Here is a 27,956-nt window from a genome sequence, read left to right on the forward strand (position 1 = left end):
TTTGCTACTTACACCTTATGCTCTGCAGCGTCTGTGAACATAAACCCCGCCTACTTTGATTTGATTGGTCATGACGAGACCGCTGTTCCAGATTCATTTTGTAATTAGTGTTGCCAAAAAAATACATAATAAATACTCTTGCCATTTAGTGTATGGATATCAGTGTCGTCATCTATTAATAAGTAATCATTTATAAATAAAAATGAATAATAATTAGATTAAAATAAATTAGTAAAGCAATACATAAGATCTAAATAAATTAATAAATAATTTGATTAAAATAAAAATATTAGTTAGTTGTTAATCTATTAAATATATTAAATTAGATTAAAATATTAAAATAATACTAAATAAAGTTAAAGTAATTATAAAACTAATAACTCTTCGACAGCGATGTCAGACAAATATACAGAGCTATCGCAAAAACGGAATTTCAAAGAAAAAACTAAAGATAAACTGATTCCCTGGAGAATAAGGTCTATAGAGCAGTGGTTCTTAACTGGTTTGGCTGGTCCTTTCACAGATTTTTGGAATTTAAACCAAGCTAATTTATTTATCAAAAATGGTTAACACACACACAGATAGGCTACTGTCCCTCTTAACATACACCTTATTTATGAATATCACTATCACTGATGAAAAAAAAAAGAAGAAAAGTATCAGCTGTTAACCCAACGAGACAGTAACAACTCTACCTTTGACCGATAGGGAGCGCAATAAATACATTTTGCAGTTGTGCACCTAAAGAACCAACAATCCTCTCTGTTTGCTCTGGTACCTATCAGCTACGCTCCTCAAAGTGGTTGCTTTTTAATGTGCCACGAGTTACAACCGAATTGGGAAAAACTGCTTTTTCTTATTTAGCACCTTGGGGGTGGAATAATCTACAAAAAGAGCTAAAGTTAGAAACGCTTATATCCATAAATGAATTTAAAACTACTGTAAAGAGTGTTGTGATGGAAACATGTTCTTGGTTTTCTTTAAGAGTCTCATTGTGTTTTATATTTTTATTTTTAACATTTTGTACTTCTTTTATCGTGAAAATGTAATTTGGTGTTTGTTATGTATGCATTTGTTGTGATTTGGCTGCTATACCTTGGCCAGGTCTCTCTTGTAAAAGAGATTCTGAATCTCAATGGGTCCTCCTGGTTAAATAAAGGTATAATAAAATAAATAACTATAAAAAATTGCAAAACGATTATACTGACCTCTATAGTAGCCTATTTGAGTTTTACTTCAAGAATCAACAAGTAAAACAGACACAGATAAACTACTGCCCATTTTTTTTAAATAGGTTCAGGTTAGTGATTCACTAGCTTAAAAAAAAGAAGAAAAAAAAGAAATCAACCTCTTAGAGAAATCAACTATTTTAACAATAATAAAAACAAAACTTGTGAATGCTAATTTTAAAACACTGATTCTATATAGGCTATATATATATAGGCTTAATAAATATGACACTAACACAATGATGGCAAGTCTATCACATAACACAAACTTACAAGCAGTATACACATACTAGAGCTCCATCTAGCGTCATATCCAGGCGTTCACCTTTCCAAAAATAAAATAAAAATACAATATAAAATACATGAATGAAATGACTTGAGTAAAGGTTAGAGGTTAAATCCTAAAAATGTTTAAGGTGAAGGTTTAATGAAATGTGTTGAAATCACATTTCAGAATATACAGAGACACACAAATCAATCAACACTCTCTATAAATGATTCAATGTTAGCTTATAGTTCAGTTACTTCTGATAACAAAATCACAGATTCCAGCTGTAACGAGCGAATGAGATTTGTTTAATGGCACTTACTGTCAAACGAACAGATATTTCAAGTTCCTTTTCATTTGAAGAAAATAGTGTTCTTGATTTTTGTGCTTAACGTTAAAGGCATTTATTCCATGGCTGATGCTAAGTTAAAGAAAACAAACAATATAAATCCACATTGAAGTTAAACATGAGAATAGAAAATAATAGAACTGAAGAAGACAAGATGGAGAAAACATCTAAATGCAGGATTTTTACCTTTTAATATCCTACATTTAACACAACATGAAGGCACTGTTCATCATCTTAATAAACATCCAAATTGACCTGAAAATCTTTTTCATTCATAGTCTTAGTCAGTCATGACTTCTGGTGAGGATGGTTAAACGCAGCTTGCTGGTTTCATCAGGAACAACGTCTGGTAGGTACACTGGCAACATAACAATACCAGTCTCTTCCAGTAACGGCAACAATGGCATTATCAACTATCACTATCAGCAGACAAGTTCAGTACCTGAGTGTATATGATTGACAGATGCCTTCAAACACTCATTAGCATATTTTTTGCACATTCTCTGTGAAGAGTACTTGCGTTTCACAGTATGACACCATGTGCAGACTGTGTTTGAGCAGTCAAATAAACGTTGTTATAATGTTCATCTCTGTGAGGTATTTATGTAAACAGTCAGTTGCATCAGATATAAGTAGATGTAAACAGATGGGACAATATAACTGATGTCAGAACAGATCAGAGCATTAATATGTCTCATAGTGCAAATGACCAGAATCAGGGCAAATGTCTTTTTGTTCCTGTCTGGGTCATTTTAGCATCTTTGACAAACCTTTGATTAATAAAAAAACACAAAAAAAAAACACACCAAGCACTCTTTGTTCTATTGCTGGTAAAGTTTTGCTTTGTTTTGTTGCATCATTGAAATTGATACTGAGATGAAATTTCACTGGTATTGGTACTGATTACTGAAATCTGGTATCATGAGACAAACATTGACATCTTCAGCTGATCCTCCTATTCCAGTTTCTATATTCATTGAAAGTATCAAAATAATAAATAATGTTACACTGAGTCATTGGCAGCCTCATTCTCAGTCGGATCAGGGCACATCATCATCTATATATCGAATGTCATTCTCATTATAGGATGTCCCATTGGTATGGTTCGTCAATAGAGGTTCATTCTGATCATGGGACGTCTCACTGGTATGGTCCGTCGACTGAGGTTCATTCTGATCATGGGACATCTCACTGGTATGGTCCGTCGACTGAGGTTCATTCTGATCATGGGACATCTCACTGGTATGGTCCGTCGACTGAGGTTCATTTTTCATCAACAGAAAGTCTGTCTCATTTGGGGGTGGCACAGCATTAGTCTGTATGAAAATACAGATTCACAGAAGGTGAAAGAAATTAAAAGGGTAAAATTATAATATTTATAAAACAATATTTATACTTAAGTAATAATAATAATATAAAATAAATCATACCACTGTTCCTCATTTTAAAGTAAAACATATTACTTCAATTATTAAATACATGTATTACTAATTTTGAAACCACATACACAGAAACATACACAGAAAACACACGCAGAAAATTCTCACAGATCTAAAACTGTTGTAAACTTTATTGCAGATAAACAGATTCAGTGCACATATATCTCACCTTATCATTGCCATTCGTCCCGGTGCCTGTTTGAACAATAACAAACTCAATTAAACACATTGACTTTGGTTAATTACAATTTTGTATTAACAAAAATACATATTACATTTTCTAAAGATTGTTTTCACACAATAAATGTCATATTTCCATCTTAAGTCAGCTGTATGCAGGGGAGTTTCTAGGTTTTAAAAACATCAGGGGCTGGGGGTGGGTGATAAGATAACATTATTTGCAAGAGCAAATTTTTTATTTATTTTTTGCAATATTGTTTATTAGTAAACACAAAGTAACACAAATTAACTGTATAGCCTAACTTTATTTACATCTTTCAATTCTCTTCATTCAGTTTTGCCTCATGTTTCTTACCACTCTATTTTAATATTTTGTTTCTTTTTTCCAGTCAAACTGTCTTATCAAAATTGTCAAATGTCAAAATTCTTATATCAAGATGAATTTACTTGATAAGTAAAATAACATAAGATAAGTAGTAGTCTCGTTTCCTGGGTAAAAAAATATAAATTAAGTGCATTTTGCTTAAAACAAGTAAAATTATCAATTACAAAACTGACTATATGTTTGTAAATGCTTATGACTGTTATATCTAGTGGTTAAACATTTGTATTACATTTGATTTCCACCAAATAGCCCTAATATTCCTCCTTTTGTTGGATTTTAAATGTCATTGAACAATTTTTAACTTAAAAACTGCTTTTTATAAAACAGAAAGTCATAGGCTATGCTTGTTATGCTCAAGTGAAGTGCTTTAACTTCTTTTTAGAACTGGGCGATTTCTTCCGGATTTAGATCTAACTACATTGTATTTAGGGCTTGTGCTTTCAGGCTCACTATAACAGCTAATATTGCCCACAACCCATTGGAGGAAGAACTACAAACATGAGTTAAAAGTGTTAAAAAAACTACAAAAATGTTGGATATGCCTGACCAACAGTGAGAGGTTTAGAAAAGGAGTGACTAATCAAGTTTAACCTGATACAAATATTTATTTAATGTTATCAGTGTAATGTTATCAGTTTAATGTTATATGTCATCTGCAATAACAATGTGGACTTTTATAAAGATCTATTTGGCCATTAACTTTTAAATGCATCATTATGCATTAGTATGAGGAGAGTTCTCTGCATTAAAGACCCGCGACTGCAGATCAAAGTGATACAGCATTCCTCTCCGATACGGTAGGAAATGAAATTGAGGATTTTTTCTTTGACAAGATGATTGACAGGTCAGTTTACTGTGACAGGATGCGTGTATCTAAGTGACAGAGAGCAACCGTTAGAGACGCAATTGTATGACGTGATAGTATGTCCCAAAACTTCTCTACTCTTCTGCCACACACTCAAAAGTATGCACTTTTACACAAAAAGAGTACATAGACCTTGATTTCCGGGTGTCTCAGAGGTGGAAGTCGTCTTAGTAGGGTCGACTTCTATTGCGGTGAATGAGAGACTACATTAAATATATATTTTTTTTGTTCCCATTTGCTCAAATAGAAATTTCAAAAAGAGAAATACATAGAGTGAGACTGATAACGGCAGTCAGAAAAGAGAAAGATGTCAATGTGACCGCCACTCCCACAGCCACTGTATTAGAAACACCCTGTTGTATTACAGATTTATTAAATGTTTAATTTAGGTTCCAATACAATAGTATATAAACTGAGAAAGCTGAGTAGATTGAATTTAGCATTTGAGGTGTAGATGATGATTATATCAGCTGTTAAACAGAGTTTCCAGTAAGAGATTCCTGCTCTATTGTAAGTTAAATGAGTCAGATTACTGAGACTCTCACCCTTTGTCTTTAATGGCTCTTGGAGCCCAAGTCCCAGTCGTTGAATAGTTAGGCTGATTGGATTAGCATCTATGCATTTGAATAGCTATGATGATTGGATTAGGATTGGTAACACTCTAGAGTCTAGGGCGGTTTCCTAAACCTGTATACTTCATTTACATGCTTTGTTCAGAGTGTCTCCACCTCTATGTAAATCCCTCCCCATAAATGTATATAAATTGCAATGTAAAGTTCCCTTAGTCAGACTTGGATGATTACAGCGATGCACAGCGAGTTCTCAATAAAGAGTAACTTCTGCTTAAAAGATATCCCAACGTTTCCTGGTCTCTGCTTCGACAAAGGAAAAGTTTCCCACAACCCTCACACTAGCGTTAAATAGTTTTTTGTAATTTGATGGAAATGTAATATTATACAAAATCTAGGGTTATAAATATATACGCATATAAAAAAATGAAAATATATAAAGAACTTTTTACAGGATTTACGATGTGAACGTTAACACGCTTCCTCACAGTCTGTGAAAAGGGTCCATGGACCACATAATCATTTAATTTAAGCAGTTAAAAGTTTGTTTTACTCTCCATACGTACTGAGTTTCAGAACAGTTAAAAGTTACATTTCTTTATGTTCTGCCAAAAATAAAGAAGACTTGTTTGATTTATATTTGCCATTGTCTCTCAGAGTACCGAATGATTAGTCCTAGAGACGCCCCTGGCTGTATGTAATACTCACCATTGTGGGTTTTTTTTTTAGAATGACTGCAGCAAATCGCAGCAGCTGCAGCAACAAGCAGTAGAACAGCAGCAACACCTATTCCTGTTATAGCAGCTGAAGACAGACCTGAATATGGAAGAGATGTAGACAGACAGTCATTATTACTAGAGTAACTGATAATCAACTTCACTGATATTTTTGACTGATATTAAATTTTTTATGCTTTGATCTTTAATTTAATAATATTGATTCAACTGATAAATCTGGTCTTTTTTTTTTGGAGTAACCGCAGCTCGAACAGCATTACAGCACTGTGAACTCAAATAGCACAGAAGCACAGAAAAATCAACTAAATGTATGAATTTATCCATGCTAATACCCATTTAGACTTCAAAATTTGTATATATATATATATATATATATATATATATATATATATATATATATATATATATATACAACGAACACCACTAACCACTCGGTGAGTTGCACAGTTTTGAAAATGAACGTTAAGGGTTGTTTTAAGGACATGTTTGTGCATACCCGTAGACAGCCACTCTGAAGCGGTCAAAGGCGATTCTAAATGAGTAAAAAGTCGAGACAGGACCCATCATCAAAATTTCTGTGTCCACCACTCTAGTTCATCCAAAAACAAACCAGAAAAGAGACTCAAAGTGCTAAATACCGGAATTATCCTTCAAGTTGGGATTAGGCTTTAGTTCAACGACATTTAAGTAGCTTTTGTAAATGTTACTTAGAAGAAAAAAAAAACATTGCTGGTGTGCATCTTGAGACAAAACAATGACATATTTTAAGATATTTCAGTGCAAGTTGCTTTTAGTTAAAACAGTCCAAACATACATTTTAGTTTGGGACTAGATTTAAGGGTTCCACTTTATTTCGATAGTCCACTTTAGACATTCTACTAACTATAAGTAACTTTGCAACTACATGTCAACTTACTCTCATTAGAGTATTAGTAGGCTGTAGTAGACTGTCAGGTTATGGTTAGGTGTTGCTTCGGAATAGATTAAGTTGACTTGTAGTCGCCAAGTTAGTCAGTAGAATCTCTGTTGGGGGACCAATAAAATAAAATGTTTGCAGATATTAAGCTGACAGTCTACTAATATTCTAAGTACAGTTAGTTGACAGTAGACAAGTAGTACTTGCAAAGTTAATAGTTAGTAGAATGTCTAAAGTGGACTATCGAAATAAAGTGTTACAGACTCAAGCCTTGTCTGTGAAACCGGGAGTTAATGTGCATGAAAGAGATTATATAGAAAGATAATATTTTATATTTTAATAGAGTCAAGCTAATTCCTAAAATGATTGGATTCATTTTACAATATTGAACTGTATTCTATACTCACCAGTACCACTAGTGACAGTAACACTGAAGCTCGTTTTGAAGCTGCTGCTGTTGATGATGATCTGTAGTTTATAAAGTCCAGAGTCTGAGTTTCTGGTGTTTGTGATGGTCAGAGATCCAGTCTGATGATCCAGCTTCAGTCTGTCTCTGAATCTCTCTTTACACTGAACATCTGTACAGATCTTACTCTGATCTCCAGTGATTTCAGCGATGACAGTGTCTTTAAAATACCATGTGATCAAATCATTTGTGTTTTTTGTTACACCAGGATCTAAAGTGACAGATTCTCCCTCCTTCACTGACTTTTTCTTCACTTCATCTTGTTCAACGACAGAAACACCTGAAACACAAAAGAGATTTTTTTTGTTTTTTTGCTGAAGAGAAAAAAAGCTACACATAATAAAAGAACCATGCATACAAAATCCACTCAGAATAAATATTATAAACTTTTATTTGAATAAGAGTTTTGTTTTTCATTCTGCTGAAAGGATGATGGCCATGTACTGGGCAGAGATTAAGAAAGAAGCAAAAATTAGAAAATAAAAATAAATACATGCTTAATGTTAATAAGCTAAATTAAGCTGCAAAAAATGGACTACATGCCAAGCTTACAAGCTGTCTGACACACATTTGAACTGGACACATAGAAAGCTCCCTGTCAATCAGCACACAATTCCGAATTCAGTTTTCTCTCGCCGCTTATTGTGCTTAAAGCGGGGCTCAGTAACTTCGGCATTTCTTCGCTGTATTCTCGCTCTTTGCTCGCAGGTTTCTCTTTAGAGCCCGATTTTTTTTATATATATATTTTTCGATTTTTTTTATATATAACTGTTATTTAGCTCATGTTAAGTAATAAAAACATGCAAAACATTTTTTACAATGTCTAATTAATAATGCGTGCAATAGAGGGTTAAAGCTACAGTGTGTAGGATTTTCTCCATAGCAATGAAATTGTTTATGATTACCAACTGAATATTACTTTCTAGCCCCTCCCATTCCGAGGGCGTTTTAACTCCTACGGTGGCCGTATTATTTCAAATCTGCCGGCAGTCGCGAGTAATCTCCCTCTTGCATTCATCACGGTGCCACTGAGTGTAAAAACACGAAAGGCGAAGCTTGAATTTCCAGGTATGTCCCTCTTTGGCCAATGTATTTTCAAGATGGATGCGCAACATGGCTGCCGCCATTGGAGTGACTCACTCGTATGTATTCTAAATGGCAGATTCTACGCTTACGAGAATACTTAATTAGGTGGTTGAAGTGATTACACATTAATGAGAATGTATAATTTTGTAAGAACAAAGTGTTTTTTGCTAAAAATCAACTTAAAATAATACACAGTGTAGCTTTAAAATACAATTGCTATCGTGAAATGAGATTTTGGTCATATCGTTAATCCCTGCCATGCATGTAGGCTACATACAAAGTTCTCAGGAGTCAGTCCGATAATCACCGATGATGACATAGAGATAACCATAGAAACGTCAAAATAAAAAGTTGTATTTAATCTCCCTCCGAGATTTTTTACATTTATTTTTTAAACTGTTGCTATATCTTGTCTAACTAATCTGACTGGTGGAAAAGGAAAAAATTCCCATAGACGTTACAGTGATGAAATGCAATAAAAAAGGCAAAGACTCTAACGGTCAAACTTTTTTTTTTCCAAAACTGTATTTTTTTTCTTTTTCATATTAACTACAATAACTATCTATCACTCTATGCATAATTTTAAAATTTTCACACTTTAACCTTTTAAAACAATTTGAATCTTTTAGACAAGGCTTTCACATGCCTCAAGTTTGTCTTCAAACTTTACTGTATGTATATGGATTGCAATATAAATGGAAACAATTGATCATAATTATACACAAGAAAACAATAAAGAGCACTAAATATGCTATAATAAACAAAATAAACATTAATTATGCACATTAAACAATGTATAAAACCTGTTTTTAAACATTAAATACTCACCAAGAACATCAACATTGAAGATCTTTTCACTTTGACGGCTGTTGATCTGTAGTTGATAAACTCCAGAGTCTGTGGTTCTGGTGTTTGTGATGGTCAGAGATCCAGTCTGATGATCCAGCTTCAGTCTGTCTCTGAATCTCTCTTTACACTGTTCATCTGTACAGATATTACTCAGATCTCCATTGATTTTAGCAATACGAGTCCCATTAAAATACCATTTAATTCTTTCTTGTTGGGTTTTTATAATATCAGTGTTTAGAGTGACTGAATCTCCCTCCTTCGTTGACACTTCTGTATCAATACCAGACAAACCTGGAGATAAAATGAAAAGTTTATCATAAACCCCTTCTGTGGGAGAGGGACAACACACAACAGGTAAGTGCAGTGAAAATGTCACCAGATCATAAAGATTGTGAGTACAGAAATGTCTTCATAATGTAACGCATGCAAAAAAACAGCAGAATAACATTGTAACAACCCCAATAACAATAAGGGTGATTTACAGATTTTCAATAACCAAGGAAACACTCAAGTATCCAAAATTCGTTACACAAATCTAACAATTTTAATTTAGTACAATCATAGTATTAAAACCCAGTAGGGACAGCATGTTGATGCAATCATGACAGGTACAATTCAACTGATCATGTATTTGTAGTTAATGATGTAAGCCCGACTCAATCGGCCCAATGGAGGCATCCGATCAGCGGGTGAAGGTCTCTGTGTGTTACTGTCTTTCCTCGTGGCAAAGTAATTTGATTAAATGAAATATTTTTTTTCATATGTATTACCTTGTTATTTCATCTGACTCCATAAAAGAAAAGTTTTTAATGATATCTGTGCATAATTAAATGTGAGCGAATGTTTGACTATTAATTTTAACTCTTTACTAAAATAATGTCAGAGTCAGTTAGAATAAAATCCAATGTTTACCATTTATTATGTCAGGTAAATGTATCATTCCAATTTCATAATCAGTTCAAAGATTATAGATTCAAAACATCAAAAGCTCTGGAATAAAGAGAAAAGATGCGAACCTGACATTAGAAAATACATGATGCTGAGAGTCTTGGCCACTCTCAGCATCACGGGCTAATTTGAGCTACAAATTGCCACGAGCCTCTTGTTGCAATTCATTATATACCCAGACCAAGACAGAAACTTCTGTCACATGGAAATATTTGCTAACAATAGGAATTTGCATTCAGAGTTTACACCTTTTGAGAGCAGGAGGCCTGGAAAACACACCCTCCTCGGTGTGCAGGTAGCGTCGCCACTCCCTTTATTTGAGCAGCTTACAACATCATTGATCTACGCTTTCACTCTCAGACAAACATAGACTACATGAGTCATCATGGACTATCTTTAACAACTTAATGAACATATTTTACACATCCTGATTCACATTTCGCTTCTCTGACATATTTGTGCACACAGTAGAGATCAATCATTAGCCAACTGTATTTTCATAGACTCGCTCTTAGACCCCTTATGATAACTTACCAATAATGGCTGACAAGTGATATTTAAGACGTCTTTTAACACCATTTGCACCTTCAATTTTTTTTCTAAAACTACAGCACCATCCTAGTCTCTCAGCTACTTAAAACCGCAGTAGCTGTCTAAGAAAAACAAATTCTTTGTCAAATTCTGTCAAATGCGATTACAAAATCACATTCGTGATTCGTCAGAGAGATTGTAACAAAAATGCTAATGTCTTACCATGCACGAGGAATGTACACAATACGAGCCAAATAAAGATAATCATTTGAACTTTTCCACTGAAAAATGAATGCAGATTGTATTGAAACAAATGTGTTACGACTGACGCCCGTCGCACAGGTGAAAGCGAAAGTAAGTTCGACATCGAATAAGCGCCGAATCTTGTGTCAAAAACAACGTAGGCTATTACGTTTACGAGCTGTCAGAACTTAATTCGTATTTCGCCAAAAACCTTTCGTGACGGCGAATGTGGACTCGAAGACCAACTCGACGAGCTTCTTATTTCTTTTTCCCTCTCCCTAGCTTCCTTTCCTCTCGTCTCAACTCCAGCCCCGGGTAGGAGGGAATTATTCAAGGAAAAAAAAAATAGCCAATAATAGGTAGGCTATGACAGGTTTGAAAGTGGCAGGTAGTTATGAAAGCGATACATACTGTAACCCGGTATGACAGCTATAAAAAGCGACAGGTATGAGAGCGAGACTGTGAGGGATAGACTTGACATGTTTTCGAAGGCACAAATAGCGGTAGCCTGTAAAACTCCAGATCAGATCACATATAATTTTCCACAGCTCATTGTCTGAACTTTTTTTGTGTAATGACATTTCTCGGAAATATATTTTTACAGTGTTTCGTCCGTCAGTAGAACAATCCAACAAACACATTAAATAACAGTAGCCTACAACCCACTGAAGAGACGTAAACCAAATGCAGAACCGCAGAGCCATACACGTCACAGTAATGTAGCAGCGCCAGGCCAGCAGTCTCCAGTGTTGGGGTCACGTCACATTAAAGAGCGCCAAAACGGTATTTTATTCTTTGAATTTCCTAATAAAGTTGACAGAATTCGAAAGCTGAGACTTGTTTTATATCAAAAGTAACAAACCACAAAGCTTATTGTGATATGTTGGAGGCACGAGTTTTGTATAAGATTTTTATAAACAAATATAATAAAATACACTTGAAATATTGTTAAAATTGTAATTGTTATTGATTTACCTGTGAGAACTTTTTTTTTTTTTTAAATAACAAAAAATATATTTATGAGGTAGATATAAACAAAATAGTAATAGGTCAATGTAAGCCTTCTTATTAAATTATTTATAATTGTGTTTTGGTAGGGACAAATTTGGGGAAAGGAAAAATATTCCAAAACTTTCTGAAAATACAATATGATAGTTAACTGAACAACTACTAGAAATGTGTACCTTGGATATTATACAATTTGCATACATACAAAATTTGTGGAAAAAGACACTTTTTTTTCCAAGACGTTTCCAACTCTGACTTTGAACCAATTCTTTAGAATGGGCCATATAAGGAACTTGTTCATTCATCAAGTAAAAAAACAGCATGGACCAAAAGAGTCCTCCTTGGATTTAAGAATCAATATTGGTTCATCAAAATAAGAATTGATTAAAATGACCCGAGGCAGCAGCATAGATATATTGGCGTCCAAAATCATACTCTCTTGAGTAGGTACTTATTTTGAATAAGTTATTACTTCACAACAGCTAAAATATATCTTCTAGTATGAATGTGTATGAATATACATACTACATTCACCATGTGACCTACCAGTGTCAGTTGCCTTGCTTCACTGCCATAAATCCTCTCCCGTGGCCTCATGGGATAGTAAAGTGTCCATCTTATACCCACACTTCAGAATCTCACTGAAAGAAGTAGGTCATCTGGGTATTTTTGCCCACTCTTTTATGAGTACTGTGAATTCGGACATTCATCTTTTGTCGCATATAATACTACACAATGAAATCAATTCACCAAATTTTATGTAAAAAACCAGCAAATAACAAATAAAATTAGCATCAATATGCTCATTTTGTTTACATAAACATTAAAATAATACCATTAAAAATTATAGCCATAGATTTTAAAAATGTCTTGCAACATGTTATATACTTCATGTACAAGTTCAAATAAAGTTATGACAAAAAAAAAGTTTTTTATAAAAAGATAAACCTCACATATTTCAGACTTTAAATCATTTTTTATAAAAAGAATGAGTCAAAAATGAGGTGAGGGTTGTGTTTATTTGGGTTGATTTCAAATATCAACAGGGTTTTCTGAAATAGCTTACTGCACCTTTAGTTAGATCCCAGTCCTGGAATTTTTTTACATTTTTTTTTTTACAGAATTTACAGAATAATAAGGTCTAATTGTGAAGGTTGGCCTGCAATTAATATTCACTCTGATTATTTTAAAACTTTTTTAAACGGTCACATCCATGTGTTCCTGATTGAGTTTGTTTCCTTACAGAAATCAAAGGCGGATGCTGTGTATGAAATGTCCCCAAAAAACGATGATCAAATACTGTATTTACTGGAATTGATGTTAAAGCTCATATGAGACAAGACCTCACACTTTTGTTTTTGTTCCCATTTATTTTCAGACAGGATATATTCTGTTTTGTTTTTACTTTTTTGTATCAGATCTTTTGGTGTCATTGTGATGTCTGAAATTGTTTTAATTTAGTGGTTCATCAGTAGCATAGCACACTGGAACTCAAAAATTAAATTTTTAGTTTATGACACGGAAATGTACCCAATATTCATTATTAAATATTAATCACCATTCAGTGTGCAGTCATGCCATTGTCTGTCATTTACTGTTCTTGTTTTATTTATTTAAAAAAAAAAAAACTTATATGATTGAATATTGAGTGCATTGCATAGTTGTGTACAGTATCACACACAATATCTTCTGCTGGATATTTTGTCAAATGTAACAAGTACATCATCGCTCTCTAGTGTCCAAAGCAGAAAATCACCTCTCTATAACAATAGTGCCACTTTTACCCGAGAGAGTGCGCTATAAATGCTGCTTCGCTAAAGCAGTGGTTCTCAATCCTGGTCCTGGGGACCCACAACTCTGCACATTTTATATGTCTCCTTTATCTGACACACCCAGTTCAGTTCATAGAGCTCTTTCCTAACGAGATGATGATCTGAATCAGGTGTCTTAAATGAGGGAGACATACAAACTGTGCAGAGCTGTGGGTCCCTAGGACCAGGATTGAGAACCACTGCGCTAAAGGACTAATATAAAACATACTCATAAGTGTGAGATATTTTTTATTTTATTTTTTTCTGTGGCTGAAACAAGCTTCCATACTCATCAGATTAACATACACAAGTCTAACTTAAATAAACAGCATATAACTGTATCGATGTGGCAGGCAAAGGAGCAGGCTAGGAAGCAAATCCACGTGCAGTGAGATTTATTAAAATAATCCACAAGGTCAATTAAAACAATGTAACTGGAGCAAACAGCGATACATGGGACAGGAGGAAGCACACTAATCCAGAGACTTGACACACAAACTAGTGACATGCAGGGCTATAAATGCTGAGCAGAGCAAACAAGGGAACAGTGGTTGGTTGCATAAACAGCTTAGACTGGTCTTAAAAGTTAGCCATCTCAATTTTTTCATCAAGACTGCCCCTAACTTTTTGAAGTCAGTTACATAAAATGCTAGATCGAGCTAATTAGAATTGGGATAGTAAGACTGATTAACTTTAACTGGCTAGAGCAGCAGGGAAACATGGGGTGAACAAAGCAACAATGAAAACACAGCACTTCAAAATAAGAGTTCATGACAACAGACATGAAACACAGGCAGGGATTGTGACAATAGCCCACGTCTTGATTCATATAACCCCCTCCTTATGTGTCCAATACATATTTTCTTAGATTACTGATTAAAGGGGTATTAATCTAATCCTATTGCATGTTTTTATTCAAAACATTGCATTTATTTTCAGTGTGACTCTCCAGGATTATATGAATGGGTCCAGTGTCTTCCGATTAGCTTGTATACATCAATGATAATAAAGTATAGCTCATCTCAATAATAATATATATAGGTTTTTTTTTCACTGGGTGGAAATTTTAAACAGATATTGTCAGGGTTCTGTCACTTCAGTCTGTTTTCGTTGGTTTGAGCTCTGACACTCCTGCCGTCTTGTCTTTGTGTGAGCGTGGGTAACAGAGACCTCACTTCTCTGATCTCAAGAGGCGCTCTAGCGTTTGACACTAGAGATTGCTCTTTAGCCTCCTTGTTAGAGCGCCCGCCTCCCACACCGGAAGACTCGAGAACACAGAGCAGGGCCTTTATTATCAGAGGTAAAAAAGCATATGTTGTTTGCAAACTAACTGTAGCATCTATGATCTTCCAAGGCATGGCTAATACATTCTATACATGTCACTATTATTTATCATAGATTACCATTGTGTTCTGTGACTAATCTATTGTTATTAAAAATGAACAGGAAAACCTCTGTGGATGGACCTCACATATTTCCTCATGTCGAAAACACAGGAAACTCAGTTTACCATGTGAGCATATTCCATTCCTACACAGGCCTCTGCATACTGTCAGATACAGTGCTATGCATAAGTTTAGGCACCCATGCTAAAGTTGACTAAAAAGAGGAATAAAAAATCATCTTTTGGAAATTGAACTTAATGCCTTAATTAAAAAAATTAGGAAAAATCCAACCTTTGAGGACACCAATTTTCTTTGTGAATGAATAATGTATCGTAAATAAATAAATGTTCTTCCTTAAAATACAGGGTGCATAAGTTTGGACACCCCTATGTTAAATTCCCATAGAGGCAGGCAGATTTTTATTTTTAAGTATTTTTTTTAATTTTTTTTTATGATACTATGCATCCTGATAAAGTTCCCTTGGCCTTTGGAATTAAAATAGCCCCACATCATCACATAGCCTTCACTATACCTTGAGATTGGCATGGTTTTATTTCAGTTAGCCTAATAGCTAGTTTGATTTGCATTGCTCTCAATGCAGATCAAACTAGCTATTAGGCTAACTGAAATAAAACCATGCCAATCTCTAGGTATGGTGAAGGCTATGTGATGATGTGGGGCTATTTTAATTCCAAAGGCCAAGGGAACTTTATCAGGATGCATAGTATCCTAAAAAAATTTTTTTTTTAAATCCTTAAAAATAAAAATCTGCCTGCCTCTATGGGAATTTAACATAGGGGTGTCCAAACCTCTTTTTAGTCAACTTTAGCATGGGTGCCTAAACTTATGCATAGCACTGTACATGCTTCACCATCAGAAATAATTGTAGAATAAAATGGCTATATTTACATTGATTTTACTTGATTATTTTATATTCTGATTAATAAAAAAATATTCCACACGGCTGTCCCTATCACGGCCAAGGAGGCCGTCCTCTCTATGTCTCCGCTATTGTGTCACTAACTTCACTTCTGCACTGTAAAATAAATTCCAGTGAATTTACGGGGGGGGGGGGGGGGGGGGGGGGGAACAACGAAAACAGCAACTGTGGATGCCAGAAATGTACCGTAAAAATACAGTAGCAACATTTTAGGGTTTACAGACTTAAATTTATAGTAAAAAAATTATATATTCCATAATCTGAAATATTGTAAAATTACCAACCTATTAAATACCTGTTTTGTACTATTGTAATACACTAACAACCACCAATCACAGAGGTGATGAGAGTCACATGATGAATTAAAGCTCATCACAAGCAGTTTTTGCATATGAAAGTAAATTCTATTATATGGAAGCTGCACAGTGTCATTCACACAAACACTAAACACCATAATGGTAACACACATGAAATAAAAAACAAAATGCAAATAATTTAACAACATTCAATGTAACATAAAACAATTAATCATTATTATTAACCTGTTCCAGTCAGAGAGTGGTGTAATGGTCGTGTTTTAGTGAAGCACTGCGGAGCTTCTGGCCCGACAGTGGAAACACAGCGTGGTTTTGGGCTCAGTGCTACAGGTCTGAGGCTATTATTAGGGCTGCACGATTTGGGGAAAATGTCATATTGCGATAATTGAGGTCAAAATTGCGATTACGATTGCGATATGCGATATAATAAACAAATGGTTTCAAGAGTCAACTTGCTTGGTTCTCAAGGAAAATAAATGCACACACAGATTAGTGATAATTAGCCAAGTCAAGTCAAGTCAAGTATATTTGTATAGCGCTTTTCACAATACAGATTGTATCAAAGCAGCTTCACAGTATTAAATTAAAATAATACAACAAGGTTTGTTTCTAGTGGAATTTATTGATAAAATCAAATTAGATATCCCCAGAATATCCCCAACTGAGCAAGCCAAAGGCAACAGTGGCAAGGAACCGAAAAACTCCATCAAGTGACCTAATAGTGTCCTAAAACTCCATCAGGTGACCCAATGGAGAAAAAAAAACCTTGGGAGAACCCAGGCTCAGTCGGGGGCCAGTTCTCCTCTGGCGTTTATTAACTAGAGGCCGGATTGTAATTTGAACTGTAAGATTAAAAATATTATATGAATGCCTGGCTGAAGAGATGCGACTTTAATCTAGTTTTAAACTGGGAGAGTGAGTCTGAGCAACGAACAGTATCAGGAAGGCTATTCCAGAGTTTTGGCGCTAAATGTGAAAATGCTCTCCCTCCTTTGGTGGTTCTGGATATCCTAGGAATGACCAAAAGCCTTGAATTTAGTGATCTTAAAGAGCGCGATGGATTATAGGGCGATAGAAGATCCGTTAAATAGACTGGAGCTAAGCCGTTTAGGGCTTTATAAGTCAGTAGCAATACCTTGTAATTAATACGGAACTTTATAGGTAACCAATGCAGTGATGATAAAATCGGTGTTATATGATCATATTTTCTTGATCTAGTAAGAACTCTAGCGGCGGCATTTTGGACTAACTGTAGCTTGTTAATTGAGGATGCAGGACAACCGGCTAATAAAGCATTACAGTAATCTAGTCTCGAGGTCATGAATGCATGAACTAACTTTTCTGCATCAGAAACTGATAGCATATAGCAATGTTTCTAAGGTGGAAAAAGGCGGTTTTTGTAACATATGAAATATGATTTTTGAAAGACAGGTTGCAATCGAGTATAACACCCAGGTCTTTTACTGTAGAGGATAAAGTAACAGGACATCCTACTATATTAAAGTTGTATTGCGAAAGGTTTTGTGGGCGGTTTTTTGAACCGATAAGTAGTACCTCTGTTTTGTCTGGATTTAATAAAAGAAAATTACGCGTCATCCAATCTTTTATATCTTTAACACACTCTGTCAATTTGGATAATTTAGCGTTTTCATCTGGCCGTGATGAAATATATATTTGAGTGTCATCAGCATAACAATGGAAACTAATTCCATGTTTCCTTATAATATTTCCAAGTGGCATCATATATACTGAGAATAATAGAGGGCCTAACACAGATCCCTGCGGCACTCCATAGTTTACTGAAGTTATGGTCGATTTTTCTCCATTTAAATAGACAAAATGGTAGCGGTCAGATAAGTATGATCTAAACCAGCTTAATGCTTGTCCTTGAACACCAGTATAATTTTGTAGTCGATCTAAGAGTATTGTGTGATCTATAGTATCGAACGCAGCACTAAGATCAAGTAAAACTAGTATTGAGATACAGCCTTGGTCAGAAGCTAAAAGTAAATCATTTGTGATTTTAACGAGCGCAGTTTCAGTGCTATTGTCAGGATATACACGAGGACAATAAGGTAAGTTGGATTCAGAAGGCTTTAATAGAAGAATTGCAGGTGAGCGTCAGATGAACAGACAGATGCATGAATTGTTATTGTGATGATATCTTGCAGAGATATGCTTGAAAGTAGAAAGGATGTGCAAACCGGGATACACAGGGAAGGATCACAGGAGAATCGGGGAGTATTCAGGAGGAAACGCAGGGTCTTGGGTAGAGACACAGTAGGTAAGTCCTTGTGCTGGAATTCCGTAGAGTCACACTGGAACAGAAGAGTATACGAATCCAGGAATCACAGAGAGAATGCAAGCAGGTCGGTTCCTAGTTCAAGGTTCGACAGAGACTGGATGAGAAGTGTGCTCTTTTGTAGTGCTCAGTGGTGTGATTAGACGACAGGTGCAAGTGGTTAATACTCAGGTGATTGTGATCTTTGTGCAGTGGGTGTGAATGAACCTGATTGATCCCTGACACTACCCCCTCCTCCAGGGTCCGCGCCAGCGGAACGAGGACCCCGACGTCGTGGTGGTCTACCTCGAGGTCGTGGAGCCGGTCGCTGTGGATGCTGCTGGTGGAACTCAGTGAGAAGTGTTGGGTCAAGGATATCATCTCGTGGAATCCAAGATCTTTCCTCTGGTCCATATCCTTCCCAGTCGACCAGGTATTCTAGACGACCACCCCGACGTCGGGAGTCCAGGATGTCACGAACAGTGTAGATGGGATCTTCCTCAATGGGGGGCATGTCAGGATCAGGTTCTGTGGAAGGAGGGAGAACAGCAGGATAGTGAGGTTTTAACAGTGATACATGGAACACAGGGTGAATCTTGAAGTGAGGAGGGAGTTGAAGCTTGTATGTGACCGGATTGACTTGGTGGAGAATTTTGAAAGGTCCGATGTATCGTGGGCTTAACTTTCGACATGGTTGGCGTAGACGAATGTCCCGTGTGGAAAGCCAGACAAGTTGACCAGGCTCATATGTAGGCGTTTCACTTCTTCGGGCGTCTGCGAACATCTTATGTCTGTTGACCGCTCGTTGAAGATGACAATGTGCTTCGTTCCAAACCCTTTCACTTTCTCGGAACCAGTAATTAACTGAGAGAACCTCGGACGGTTCACCAGACCATGGAAACAAAGGTGGCTGGAAACCCAGGAAACATTGAAAAGGTGTTAGTCCAGTAGTGCCTTGACGTAAAGAATTCTGGGCATATTCGGCCCATGCGAGGAACTGGCTCCATGTCTCGTGGTGGTTCTGGCAAAAGGTGCGGAGGAAACGGTTTATTTCTTGCACTTTTCTTTCAGTTTGCCCATTCGCCTGAGGATGGTACCCAGATGTTAGACTGATCGTGACCCCAAGGAGAGAGAAGAAAGCCTTCCAGACCCGAGATATAAACTGGGGACCACGATCGGATACAATATCCTCTGGGATGCCAAAATGACGGAACACCTGATTGAAAAGATTCTCTGCGGTTTCGAAAGCCGTGGGGAGTCCTGGTAATGGAATCAATTTACAAGCCTTAGAGAATCTGTCCACGATGATAATGATGCACGTATTACCTCCAGATGATGGTAGATCGGTTATGAAATCTACCCCCAGATGTGACCAGGGTCTCTGAGGGACAGGGAGTGGTAAGAGTTTCCCGGATGGTAAGTGGCGTGGAACCTTGGATTTAGCACAGATTTGACATCCTTGGATGAAGCGTTTTACATCTCCCCTCATTTCTTGCCACCAGTACCGTGGTTGAAGGATATTAAACGTTTGCGTGGCTCCGGGATGTCCTGTACCCACGGAGGAATGTGCAGACTCAATAAGAGGTAGACGAAACTCATTTGGGACATAGGTAAGGTTGGCTGGGCACTCAGGTGGAGGTGGTTCTCGTCGTGTACCTCTGTGGATCTGGTCGTCAATATCCCAAAGGATCGGGCTGATGAATACCGATGTTGGTAAGATCGATTCAGGTTCTTCAATGAGATCTGGGGGAGCATGGAGTCTGGAAAGAGCGTCGGCGCGGATGTTCTTGGATCCTGGGCGGTAAGTTATGTGGAAATGGAAACGGGTGAAGAAAAGGGCCCAACGGGCTTGTCTCGGGTTCAGCCTCTTGGCTTCTTTTAGGTACTGCAGATTTTTATGGTCAGTAAGGACTGTGAATGGATGTAGAGCACCCTCGAGCCAATGTCTCCACTCCTCCAGAGCCAGCTTGATGGCGAGAAGCTCACGGTTTCCCACATCATAGTTTTGTTCTGCTGGAGATAACTTCTTGGAGAAAAATGCACAAGGGAGAGGTTTGATGGTATCTTCCTGCTGTTGAGATAGGATGGCACCGACTCCGGTCGTGGAGGCATCGACTTCTACAATGAAGGCGAGGTTTGGATCAGGATGGCGCAGAAGGGGTGCAGAGGTGAATTCCTGTTTCAAGATGTTGAATGCTGTGTCTGCCTCTGGAGTCCAGGTTAAGGACGTGGGTTTTCCCTTTAAGAGAGAGGTAAGTGAAGAGGTTATGGTACTATAGTTATTGATGAAACGTCGATAAAAATTTGCGAAGCCCAGGAATCGTTGGAGTTCTTTTATGGATTGAGGTGTTGGCCATGAGGTGACTGCTGTGACTTTCCCGTCATCCATCTTCACTCCATGTTTGCTGACAACATAACCGAGGAACGGAACAGCCTCTTGGTGGAATGTACACTTTTCTGCCTTGAGAAAAAGGGAATGATCTCGTAAACGTTGGAGAACTTTAAAGACATGGTGTCGATGGACAGTTTCGTTGGGAGAAAAGATGAGTATGTCGTCAATGTAGACAATCACAAATTTGTTCAGGAAGTCACGGAGTACCTCATTCATGAAATCTTGAAACACGGAAGGGGCATTGACCAATCCATATGGCATAACGAGGTACTCATAGTGGCCAGATGGGGTAATGAACGCAGTTTTCCATTCGTCCCCTTCGCGGATTCGAATAAGGTTATACGCACTTCTGAGATCTAACTTGGTAAAGATGTGTGCGCCTCTCAGTTGTTCAAGAGAGGTGGGAACCAGAGGAAGGGGATATTGGAACTTGACGGTTATTTTGTTCAGTGCGCGGTAATCGATACAGGGTCTCAATCCTCCGTCTTTCTTGGCGACAAAGAAGAAACTGGAGGCTGCTGGAGAGGTGGATGGGCGAATGTATCCCTGTTTCAAGGCTTCCTGTATGTACTCTTCCATGGCTCGCTGTTCAGGGATGGAAAGGGAGTAAATGTGACCTCGGGGTACCGATTCAAGTCAATCGCACAATCCCAGGGTCGATGTGGTGGAAGATGGGAGGCTTTTTCGGGACTGAAGACATCGGCGAACGTGGAGTAACAGAAAGGAATGTCTGTAGATTGTTTTTCCCGAGGGCTTTCAATGGATGTCACAGCGATGGGAATATTCGTTGGAGGGGGAGAAACCGGCTTGGGAAGTTCAGGAAAACAAGCAGGGAAACATGTTGACCCCCATTGCAGAATTTCCCCCTTCCTCCAACAAACTACGGGATTGTGGTGTATGAGCCAGGGTCTGCCCAGAATTATTGCTGCCGTGGAGTTTTCAAGTATCAGGGGAGTAAATGATTCTTCGTGTAAACACCCGACTCGTAATGTGATGGGCTTGATTTGATATTTCACATACCCGGGATTCAGGGCTTTTCCAGTCACTGATTTTGCGGTGAACGGGGTTGGAGAGTGGGTCTTCGGGAGTTGAAGTTGCCTGCAGAGGTCGCTCGAGATGAAATTACCCGCTGACCCGGAGTCGATGAGGGCTGTAACTGAAATACTAGCGTCAGCAGTAATCAATGACACTGTAGTAGATAATGGAGCAACATTAAAGGTACTGGTGGACAACAAACTCACCAGGAGACGCGGTGGTCGGACAGGACAGACGCTGATATAATGGGTGTTGTCTCCACAATACAGGCAGAGATGATTCGACATCCGTCGGGCTCTTTCGGAAACAGTCAAACGGGTATTGTCAATCTGCATGGGTTCTGTATTGTTTGCCACAGGACTTTCCAATGATTGAACAGAAACAGGATGTACTGGTTGTCGATTCTCAGGATAACAGTTCTGAACACGTCGGGCCACTCGGATGGATAACTGGATGAATTTCTCTAAACCAACAATATCATCATATACTGCAAGTTGCAATCGAAGAGCGGGATTTAAACCTTGCCGGTAGGTAGTGATGAGTGCTTTCTCATTCCATCCGCTTGCCGCAGCCAAGGTTCTAAATTTCAAGGAATATTCAGTGATTGAACTTGTACCTTGTCGCAGATGATAGAGTTGTTCACAGGTGGATGAATTGTCTAGAGGGCAGCCAAACACCTCTTTGAAATGGGATATGAAAGCCTGGAGGGTATTGGTGGCTGGACCGGCCTGATTCCAGATGGTTTCGGCCCATTGCAGTGCTCTGCCAGTGAGTAATGAAATAACAAAGGAGATTTTTGAGCGTTCAGTAGGGAAATTATATGGCTGTACCTCTAGCGCTAGGGAACATTGAAGGAGAAATCCGTTGCAATCCTCCTCCTTGCCTGAGAAGGGCGCCGGTTTTACCATGGGGCTTGCCACACACCACGGAAATGAAGCTGTAGATGCGGAAGCGGGACTGGCTGCCGCTCCGAGCTCGTCAAACACGGGCAGAGGAATTTCGGCTGGGTTTATCTGTGGAGCGGGATTTTCTGAATCCATGGCGGTTTTGCGGTCGAACCTTCTGTCAGGATATACACGAGGACAATAAGGTAAGTTGGATTCAGAAGGCTTTAATAGAAGAATTGCAGGTGAGCGTCAGATGAACAGACAGATGCATGAATTGTTATTGTGATGATATCTTGCAGAGATATGCTTGAAAGTAGAAAGGATGTGCAAACTGGGATACACAGGGAAGGATCACAGGAGAATCGGGGAGTATTCAGGAGGAAACGCAGGGTCTTTGGTAGAGACACAGTAGGTAAGTCCTTGTGCTGGAATTCCGTAGAGTCACACTGGAACAGAAGAGTATACGAATCCAGGAATCACAGAGAGAATGCAAGCAGGTCGGTTCCTAGTTCAAGGTTCGACAGAGACTGGATGAGAAGTGTGCTCTTTTGTAGTGCTCAGTGGTGTGATTAGACGACAGGTGCAAGTGGTTAATACTCAGGTGATTGTGATCTTTGTGCAGTGGGTGTGAATGAACCTGATTGATCCCTGACAGCTATGGTGCGGCCTGAAACCAGACTGAAACTTCTCATAGATATCATTTTCTTGCAAGAAAGAACACAATTGAGCGGACACCACTTTTTCTAATATTTTAGACATAAATGGAAGATTTGAAATGGGTCTATAATTTGCTAGGTTATTATGATCTAATTGTGGTTTCTTAATGAGAGGTTTTATAACTGCCAGTTTAAATGTTCTTGGAACATGACCTAAAGATAAAGACGAGTTAATAATATTAAGGAGAGGCTCTTCCACTACAGGTAACACTTCTTTCAGTAGTTTAGTTGGTATCGGATCTAATAAACATGTTGTTGTTTTAGAGGAAGTGATAAGTTTATTTAACTCTATTTGTTCTATAGTTGTAAAGCACTGTAATTGTTCTTGCGGGGTGATAATTAAGGCTGAATTATAAGGCGCAACTGAAGATTGAACGTTTACAATTGTGGTTCTGATGCTTTCTATTTTCTCAGTGAACTTCATAAAATCATTACTACTAAACGGGATATTTTGTTCGGGTGATGTCTGTTTATTTGTTAGTCTAGCCACGGTGTTAAATAAAAACCTTGGATTATTTTGGTTATTTTCTATTAGTTTGCGGAGGTGCTCAGCCCTGGCCGCTTTTAGGGCCTTTTTATAACGTGACATACTGTCTTTCCACGCGATTCTAAAGACCTCTAAATTAGTTTGTTTCCATTTACGCTCTAAAATACGGGTTTCTCTCTTTAGAACATGCGTAGTATTGTTGTACCACGGTGCATTAATTTTCTCTCTGACCTTTTTTAATCTAATAGGTGCAACAACATCCAATGTTCTAGAGAGAATGGTGCTCATAGTGCTAGTTAGTTCTTCTAGTTCATCTGTTTGTTTGGGTTCAGGCAGCAGCTGAGACAGATCAGATAAGCAATTTGAGAAATTATCTATGGTGGATGGAAGGATTGTTCTGCCTGGTTGATAACGCGGCGCCGCATGACATATTACAGCAGTACGTAATATGCAAGTTACCATGTAATGGTCAGTGACTTCATCACTTTGCGGTATAATATCTATATCGGTTGGATCGGTTCCATGTGATATAATTAAATCGAGTGTATGATTAAGACGATGAGTTGGTCCGGTGATGTTTTGCTTGACCCCAAATGAATTTAATAAATCTGTAAACGCAGCCCCTAACGCATCATTTGGATTATCTACGTGTATGTTAAAATCTCCAACAATTAATGCTTTATCGACATTGACTAATAGGTCTGAGAGAAAATCTGCAAACTCTTTTAGGAAATCAGCGTAAGGCCCAGGCGGTCTATATACGGTAGCCAAGGCTAGAGATAATAGGGATGTTTTTCTAACATCTAAGAGCGTAACATTTAGTACAAGTACTTCAAACGAAATAAACTTATAACCCGCTTTCTGAGTAACATTGAGAATATCTCTATAAATTGTCGCAACACCACCGCCACGACCAATCAGACGGGGATCATGCTTATAGGAGTATCCAGGAGGAGCAGACTCATTTAGACCGAAATAATCATTTGGTTTAAGCCAGGTTTCAGTTAGGCAAAGTACATCGAAGCTATTATCTGTGACTATTTCATTTACAATAACTGCCTTAGGTGTGAGTGATCTAATGTTTAGAAGACCTAGCTTTAGAAATTGTTTTTGTTTACTAATAGCAACATTTTCTGTTTTAATAACAATTAGATTTTTCCTAGATCCTGCAGTAGATTTGTTATTTGATCTCACTAAACGAGGAATAGACACGGTTTCTATGCAATATTCTACACTAGTATTTATATCAGTTAAATTGGTGCAGCAGAGACTATGATTTTGACTTTTGGTTACTAGTCAAAAGGTTACATGAAGAAACAGAAAAAACTGAGACAGACTAAATCCAGAAGAACTGCGGGAACGTCTCCGAGATGCTTGAAGAAACCTTCCTGCAACGGGGGGTGGGGACTTTTGCACAGTACTGTATATATATTTCTGTGTTCAAATAGTATGCCTAAACAAACCAAACTAAGGGAGAAAACGCTTCAGGTCCTGAAACAAACATTCCAAATGAGCCGGTTGTTGTTTAGATTTGACCTTATTTCTCTTTATTCTCTCATGTTTTCCAGCTCCTCTCGTCACTTCTAACATTACCAGAGACTGTTCTACATCATCATCATCATCCTCATGTTCATTGGTGTGTTCATCAGTGTTGAATGTGTGTGATGCGACTCTCTCCTGGTACGCAGGAATCAGTGTATTGTCCAGCATCAGTGTGTGTGATCTCAGCATCAGTCTCTCTCTACCTCTGGAGGTGGAATATCAGGATAAAAACACCTACAGCTGTGTGCTGAACAATCCCATCAGCAACCAGACCACACATCTGGACATCAACACACTCTGTCACACATGTGCAGGTACCACAGCACTGATGATATACTGTATGTGATTATGTACAAATTCACTCACACTGATGACTCTCTCCTTCAGTTCCTCCAGTCTCAGTGTCTCTGATAGTGTTGATCTCTGCTGCTGGATCTCTGATGATTGTTGCTGTAGTCGTGATCTTCTGCATCTGCAGGAAATGTAGAAAAAATGGTCAGGAAAGCAATAAATTCATCTGTACAAATACTTTTAAAAACAATTTTCAATATTTGTTTCAACATGTCTGTGATTATTGTTAAAGCAGTTCAGACCCGGCAGGAAGACAGAACTGATTCAGCTTTGTGTAAACCAACATCACGAAAAAAGGTAAGAAGTTGCAAGATGTTGTTGCAGTCAGTTAAAGTGATTGAAGTTCTGTGTGCAGCAGTGAACAGGCTTTTGTGGTTTTTCGGCTCAACTGTCATCATTACTGTCTTCAGTATGGAGGAGATCAAAAGGATCGTTTAAGCATGTTTTATGCTATTTACACTAAGTCTATGTACTGTTTGCACCTCAGTGGAAACTATTTTCATTTTGCAGATCTAAAAAAATTATCAAATCAAAATAAAAAAATGTAATACTCAAAATCTTTTTTTTCAGCAATAATATTATCTTTGAGAAACTGCATATACATTAAAGTGTCATCCTGAAATGTTTAGGCTGAATGTTATTTGGCAGCCTCAGTCACCATTCACATTAATTGCATCTTTTTTTCATATATATAAAAAAATATATATATAATAATAATTCACTGGTGACTGTCAGTAAGCTTACATTCTGTGTCTTTTGAACTTTGGTCATATACAAAAAAAAACAAAAAACAAAAAACAAGTAGATGTGATGAGGGCTGCTCGTCCTTCACCAATCACACTCTTTTATTTATTTATTCTTATATACATCCATTCATTCACCACTAAAATATGTTTTCTCAACTTGCAATTTGACATTACACTTTTTAAGCCAGTTGTGAATTTATTCTATGTAGATTCTCTCTTAATGCATCTTAGCGAATCTATGACATTGCATCATGTTGAATATCAAAGTCTTTTTGTAAAAAGATAAAATTAGACCCTTGGGGTAAGATGAGTAAGAATATCAAAAGTACTGTAATTGATACGGTCTGTAAAAGTTTTTCCAGGACATTTGTGACAACTATGGCAAAATCTATTTATTTCCTATAATAATATTAAACATCTACAGTTGAAAAGTAAATGCACATTGTTCTTAAGGGGAGTATCTTCCCCCATACACACGTTAAAACAAACGGCTTAAAAACTGTTTAAAATCTTAAAACCATTATCAGTCTTGCTTTCTCATGTTCATATCACACCGGGTGTGCGGTTTGTATTTGACTGAACTAGATCACTCCTGCTATAATCAGTGGAGTTGTGCAGTAGCATCATATGAAGCGTCTTTAGTTTACAGACAGACCATTTTTTATCTGCAGCAGTCGGCCTACTATACAGGGGTCTTTTTAATGTACAAATATCATGAAATAAATATATTGTAGCTTTTGAGCTATCAAAAATACACAGAAGCAGGATTGAAGTGTGAGAACAACAACAGTTGTGTTTTTTATTAAACTTATGCGTCAGTTTAATATCCCAGTTTAAAATTTAATATCAGAAAGTACATACAGTTGTTCCTCATGTCACCTGTGCTGAAGTGTGTCCTCGAGCTGCAGCGTCTCTGCGGTTCATCATTATCTGAGCTGAGATGCAGCTTTAGCAGACATTGCTTTCTTTGTAGATGAAGTGTCTTTGCTGTTGCTTTA

At 37.4% G+C, this 27,956-nt stretch overlaps 1 protein-coding gene across 3 annotated transcripts; it reads right to left on the minus strand.

Annotated features, from left to right (window-relative positions):
• Window positions 1-1,785: 1,785 nt before the first annotated feature.
• LOC311295212 (uncharacterized protein) lies at window positions 1,786-27,956 on the minus strand. Of its 3 annotated transcripts, none has more exons than XM_084416470.1 (7): window positions 27,838-27,956; window positions 26,228-26,333; window positions 9,318-9,629; window positions 7,345-7,683; window positions 5,993-6,100; window positions 3,455-3,480; window positions 1,786-3,162 (listed from the first exon to the last, which is right to left on the minus strand). In XM_084416470.1, exons 1-7 carry the CDS (start codon window positions 27,883-27,885, stop codon window positions 2,887-2,889), a joined length of 1,215 nt encoding a protein of 404 aa, XP_084272596.1. In that variant the 5' UTR covers window positions 27,886-27,956; the 3' UTR covers window positions 1,786-2,886. The 3 variants fall into 3 exon arrangements, with proteins under 3 accessions (XP_084272596.1, XP_084272598.1, XP_084272597.1); XM_084416472.1 differs by having other exon boundaries at window positions 27,820-27,949; XM_084416471.1 differs by lacking the exons at window positions 26,228-26,333; window positions 27,838-27,956 and adding an exon at window positions 11,040-11,377.

The sequence above is a fragment of the Rutilus rutilus genome, assembly GCF_951802725.1.
Source record: "Rutilus rutilus genome assembly, chromosome: 8".
Taxonomy (NCBI): domain Eukaryota; kingdom Metazoa; phylum Chordata; class Actinopteri; order Cypriniformes; family Leuciscidae; genus Rutilus; species Rutilus rutilus.

Coding starts and splice junctions, on each gene's coding strand:
- LOC311295212 (XM_084416470.1), bottom strand. CDS start 27,885: ATGATGAACCGCAGAGACGCTGCAGCTCGAGGACACACTTCAGCACAG. Junction 9,630..26,227: donor TGAAGGAGAGAGTCATCAGT/GTGAGTGAATTT, acceptor TTTTATCTCCAG/GTTTGTCTGGTATTGATACA. Junction 3,163..3,454: donor GGACGAATGGCAATGATAAG/GTGAGATATATG, acceptor ATTTTCATACAG/ACTAATGCTGTGCCACCCCC.